Genomic DNA, 6,456 nt, shown 5'->3' with positions numbered 1-6,456 from the left:
TCCCCTGGAGGACGCTCACATGTGTCTGAGGACAGTGTCCCCTGGAGGACGCTCACATGTGTCTGAGGACAGCGTCCCCTGGAGGACGCTCACATGTGTCTGAGGACAGCGTCCCCCGGAGGGCGCTCTCATGTCCACAGACTTTGGACCTTTGATAATGAGACAAATGCAGAGACTGAGGTTTGAGTCGTATAAAAAATCTTTATTAATAACTTCTTTCTCTTTCAACATAAAGTGCTTTGACTGGAGACTTCAGGCTTTTGTTTTGAAAAGATGGTCCTGGATCTGGAGACCGGCTTTTATTCTGAAAGGTTTGTTCTGCGTTTGGTGGACTTCCTGTTGCTCCTTCACCTGCAACAGAGAAAAAGAAATGAGAGTGTGTGTGTGTGTGTGTCTCATTGTGTGTAAAGATGGTCTTATGTCCTCTTGTGTGTGTCTCATTGTGTGTAAAGATGGTCTTATGTCGTCTTGTGTATGTCTCATTGTGTGTAAAGATGGTCTTATGTCCTCTTGTGTGTCTCATTGTGTGTAAAGATGGTCTTATGTCGTCTTGTGTGTGTCTCATTGTGTATAAAGATGGTCTTATGTCCTCTTGTGTGTGTCTCATTGTGTGTAAAGATGGTCTTATGTCGTCTTGTGTGTGTCTCATTGTGTGTAAAGATGGTCTTATGTCGTCTTGTGTGTCTCATTGTGTGTAAAGATGGTCTTATGTCGTCTTGTGTGTGTCTCATTGTGTGTAAAGATGGTCTTATGTCGTCTTGTGTGTGTCTCATTGTGTGTAAAAATGGTCTTATGTCGTCTTGTGTGTGTCTCATTGTGTGTAAAGATGGTCTTATGTCTCTTGTGTGTCTCATTGTGTGTAAAGATGGTCTTATGTCGTCTTGTGTGTGTCTCATTGTGTGTAAAGATGGTCTTATGTCCTCTTGTGTGTGTCTCATTGTGTGTAAAGATGGTCTTATGTCTCTTGTGTGTCTCATTGTGTGTAAAGATGGTCTTATGTCGTCTTGTGTGTGTCTCATTGTGTGTAAAGATGGTCTTATGTCGTCTTGTGTGTGTCTCATTGTGTGTAAAGATGGTCTTATGTCCTCTTGTGTGTGTCTCATTGTGTGTAAAGATGGTCTTATGTCCTCTTGTGTGTGTCTCATTGTGTGTAAAGATGGTCTTATGTCCTCTTGTGTGTGTCTCGCTGTGTGTAAAGATGGTCTTATGTCCTCTTGTGTGTGTCTCATTGTGTGTAAAGATGGTCTTATGTCGTCTTGTGTGTGTCTCATTGTGTGTAAAGATGGTCTTATGTCGTCTTGTGTGTGTCTCATTGTGTGTAAAGATGGTCTTATGTCGTCTTGTGTGTGTCTCATTGTGTGTAAAGATGGTCTTATGTCTCTTGTGTGTCTCATTGTGTGTAAAGATGGTCTTATGTCGTCTTGTGTGTGTCTCATTGTGTGTAAAGATGGTCTTATGTCGTCTTGTGTGTGTCTCATTGTGTGTAAAGATGGTCTTATGTCGTCTTGTGTGTGTCTCATTGTGTGTAAAGATGGTCTTATGTCGTCTTGTGTGTGTCTCATTGTGTGTAAAGATGGTCTTATGTCTCTTGTGTGTCTCATTGTGTGTAAAGATGGTCTTATGTCTCTTGTGTGTCTCATTGTGTGTAAAGATGGTCTTATGTCATCTTGTGTGTGTCTCATTGTGTGTAAAGATGGTCTTATGTCGTCTTGTGTGTGTCTCATTGTGTGTAAAGATGGTCTTATGTCTCTTGTGTGTCTCATTGTGTGTAAAGATGGTCTTATGTCTCTTGTGTGTCTCATTGTGTGTAAAGATGGTCTTATGTCCTCTTGTGTGTGTCTCATTGACTGACATGAGGGACATGATGGACATGATGGACATGATGGACATAGGGACATGACTGACATGATGGACATGATGGACATGAGGGACATGAGGGAAATAAAGGACATGAAGGACATGAGGGACATGAGGGACATGAGCGACATGATGGACATGAGGGACATGAGGGACATGAGGGACATGATGGACATGAGGGACATTAGGGAAAAGAGGGACATGAGGGACATGATGGACATGAGGGACGTGAGGGACATGATAGACATGAGGAACATGAGAGACATGAGGGACATGATGGACATGAGGGACATGATGGAGAAGACGGACATGAGAGACATGAGGGACATTAGGGACATTAGGGACATGATGGACATGAAGGACATGAGGGACATGATGGACATGATGGACATGAGGGACATGATGGACATGATGGACATGATGGACATGAGGGAAATGATGGACATGAGGGACATGAGGGACATGATGGACATGAGGGACATAATGGACATGATGGACATGAGGGACATGATGGACATGAGGGACATGAGGGACGTGATGGACATGAGGTACATGAGGGACATGAGGGACATGATGGACATGAGGGACATTAGGGAAAAGAGGGACATGAGGGACATGATGGACATGAGGGACGTGAGGGACATGATAGACATGAGGGACATGATGGACATGAGGGACATGAGGGACATGATGGAGAAGACGGACATGAGGGATATGATGGACATGAGGGACATGATGGACATGATGGACATGAGAGACATGAGGGACATTAGGGACATGATGGACATGAAGGACATGAGGGACATGAGGGACATGATGGACATGATGGACATGAGGGAAATGATGGACATGAGGGACATGATGGACATGATGGACATGATGGACATGAGGGAAATGATGGACATGAGGGACATGAGGGACATGATGGACATGAGGGACATAATGGACATGATGGACATGAGGGACATGATGGACATGAGGGACATGAGGGACATGAGGGACATGATGGACATGATGGACATGAGGGACATGAGGGACATGAGGGACATGATGGACATGAGGGACATGATGGAATTGAGGGACATGAGGGACATGAGGGACATGATGGACATGATGGACATGAGGAACATGATGGACATGAGGGACATGATGGACCTGATGGACATGAAGGACATGAGGGACATGATGGACATGAGGGACATGATGGACCTGATGGACATGAGGGACATGAGGGACATGATGGACCTGAGGGACATAATGGACATGATGGACATGAGGGACATGATGGACATGAGGGACATGAAGGACATGAGGGACATGATGGACATGAGGAACATGATGGACATGATGGACATGAGGAACATGATGGACATGAGGGACATGATGGACCTGATGGACATGAGGGACATGAGGGACATGATGGACCTGAGGGACATAATGGACATGATGGACATGAGGGACATGATGGACATGAGGGACATGAGGGACATGAAGGACATGAGGGACATGATGGACATGAGGGACATGACGCACTTGAGGGACATGAGAGACATGAGGGACATGATGGACATGAGGGACATGATGGACATGATGGACATGAGGGACATGATGGACATGATGGACATGATGGACCTGATGGACCTGATGGACATGAGGGACATGAGGGACATGATGGACATGAGGGACATGATGGACATGATGGACATGATGGACCTGATGAACATGAGGGACATGAGGGACATGATGGACATGATGGACATGATGGACATGAGGGACATGAGGGACATGATGGATATGAGGGACATGATGGACATGAGGGACATGATGGACATGAGGGACATGATGGAAATGATGGACATGAGGGACATGATGGACATGATGGACATGATGGACCTGAAGGACATGAGGGACATGAGGGACATGAGGGACATGATGGACATGATGGACATGAGGGACATGAGGGACATGATGGACATGATGGACATGATGGACATGATTGACATGAGGGACATGATGGACATGATGGACATGATGGACATGAGGGACATGATGGACATGATGGACATGAGGGACATGAGGGACATGATGGACATGAGGGACATGATGGACATGATGGACATGAGGGACATGATGGACATGAGGGACATGATGGACATGATGGACATGAGGGACATGATGGACATGATGGACATGATGGACATGATGGACATGATGGACATGAGGGACATGATGGACATGATGGACATGAGGGACATGATGGACATGAGGGACATGAGGGACATGATGGACATGAGGGACATGATGGACATGATGGACATGAGGGACATGATGGACATGAGGGACATGAGGGACATGATGGACATGATGGACATGAGGGACATGAGGGACATGAGGGACATGAGGGACATGAGGGACATGATGGACATGAGGGACATGAGGGACATGAGGGACATGATGGACATGATGGACATGAGGGACATGATGGACATGAGGGACATGATGGACATGATGGACATGAGGGACATGATGGACATGATGGACATGATGGACATGATGGACATGATGGACATGAGGGACATGATGGACATGATGGACATGAGGGACATGATGGACATGAGGGACATGAGGGACATGATGGACATGAGGGACATGATGGACATGATGGACATGAGGGACATGATGGACATGAGGGACATGAGGGACATGATGGACATGATGGACATGAGGGACATGAGGGACATGATGGACATGAGGGACATGAGGGACATGAGGGACATGAGGGACATGATGGACATGAGGGACATGAGGGACATGAGGGACATGAGGGACATGAGGGACATGGTATATATACATATGATATCGAGCTATTTTTCCTGTTTCATGTTCCACTCTTGACTTTATAATAATAAAGTGAAGTCGTTATAATAAACACCAGAAGATAATAATTATAAATATCACCCAGAAACCTGGACCCGCCCACAAACCTGGACCCGCCCACAAACCTGGACCCGCCCACAAACCTGGACCCGCCCACAAACCTGGAAATGCAAACGGCCAGAAGAGCGATCTGCCTCCCCCGCCTGCCCCGCCCACCCCGTGACGTAGTCTCAGTGAGAGTGTGTGCCCCGCCCACCCCGTGACGTAGTTTCAGTGACCGCGTGTGCCCCGCCCACCCCGTGACGTAGTTTCAGTGAGAGTGTGTGCCCCGCCCACCCCGTGACGTAGTCTCAGTGAGAGTGTGTGCCCCGCCCACCCCGTGACGTAGTCTCAGTGAGAGTGTGTGCCCCGCCCACCCCGTGACGTAGTCTCAGTGAGAGTGTGTGCCCCGCCCACCCCGTGACGTAGTCTCAGTGAGAGTGTGTGCCCCGCCCACCCCGTGACGTAGTCTCAGTGAGAGACTGTGACCCCGCCCATCCCGTGACGTAGTCTCAGTGAGAGTGTGTGCCCCGCCCACCCCGTGACGTAGTCTCAGTGAGAGACTGTGACCCCGCCCACCCCGTGACGTAGTCTCAGTGAGAGACTGTGACCCCGCCCATCCCGTGACGTAGTCTCAGTGAGAGTGTGTGCCCCGCCCACCCCGTGACGTAGTCTCAGTGAGAGACTGTGACCCCGCCCACCCCGTGACGTAGTCTCAGTGAGAGACTGTGACCCCGCCCACGCCGTGACGTAGTCTCAGTGAGAGTTTGTGCCCCGCCCACCCCGTGACGTAGTCTCAGTGAGAGACTGTGACCCCGCCCACCCCGTGACGTAGTCTCAGTGAGAGACTGTGACCCCGCCCACGCCGTGACGTAGTCTCAGTGAGAGTTTGTGCCCCGCCCACCCCGTGACGTAGTCTCAGTGAGAATGTGTGCCCCGCCCACCCCGTGACGTAGTCTCAGTGAGAGCGTGTGCCCCGCCCTCCCCGTGACGTAGTCTCAGTGAGGGACTGTGACCCCGCCCACCCCGTGACGTAGTCTCAGTGAGAGCGTGTGCCCCGCCCACCCCGTGACGTAGTCTCAGTTAGAGACTGTGACCCCGCCCACCCCGTGACGTAGTCTCAGTGAGAGACTGTGACCCCGCCCACGCCGTGACGTAGTCTCAGTGAGAATGTGTGCCCCGCCCACCCCGTGACGTAGTCTCAGTGAGAATGTGTGCCCCGCCCACCCCGTGACGTAGTCTCAGTGAGAGCGTGTGCCCCGCCCTCCCCGTGACGTAGTCTCAGTGAGAGACTGTGACCCCGCCCACCCCGTGACGTAGTCTCAGTTAGAGACTGTGACCCCGCCCACCCCGTGACGTAGTCTCAGTGAGAGACTGTGACCCCGCCCACGCCGTGACGTAGTCTCAGTGAGAATGTGTGCCCCGCCCACCCCGTGACGTAGTCTCAGTGAGAGCGTGTGCCCCGCCCTCCCCGTGACGTAGTCTCAGTGAGAGACTGTGACCCCGCCCACCCCGTGACGTAGTCTCAGTGAGAGCGTGTGCCCCGCCCACCCCGTGTGGTGGTTATGACGCGTTGCTCTACAAATAAACTTGCCTTCCTGTCGTAGGGTGTGGGTGGTGGGCGGAGTCATGGGTGAGTGGGCGTGTCAGTGGGCAGTCCTTCTCCGCCTCCCGAAGGCCTTG

The 6,456-nt window shown here is 50.4% G+C and overlaps 1 protein-coding gene across 1 annotated transcript in view; it reads right to left on the bottom strand.

The window, feature by feature from the left end:
- Positions 1 to 200: 200 nt before the first annotated feature.
- LOC140366853 (calcitonin-like) overlaps positions 201 to 6,456 on the bottom strand; it is a gene marked incomplete at its 5' end in the record, with an annotated part of 29,237 nt that continues 22,981 nt past the window's right edge. The window contains 2 exons of the mRNA XM_072453039.1: positions 201 to 345; positions 6,364 to 6,456. The exon at positions 6,364 to 6,456 is cut by the window's right edge and continues 117 nt beyond it. Of these exons, the coding sequence (XP_072309140.1) occupies positions 6,420 to 6,456 (37 nt within the window). The remainder of the gene's footprint in view (positions 346 to 6,363) is intronic.

The sequence above is a fragment of the Eucyclogobius newberryi genome, unplaced genomic scaffold, assembly GCF_026437365.1.
Source record: "Eucyclogobius newberryi isolate DKJ021-1_F unplaced genomic scaffold, fEucNew1.0.hap1 SCAF_194, whole genome shotgun sequence".
NCBI classification, from domain to species: domain Eukaryota; kingdom Metazoa; phylum Chordata; class Actinopteri; order Gobiiformes; family Gobiidae; genus Eucyclogobius; species Eucyclogobius newberryi.
The sequence above is the reverse complement of the archived record's forward strand: the minus strand, read 5'-3'. Positions and strand labels throughout refer to the sequence as shown.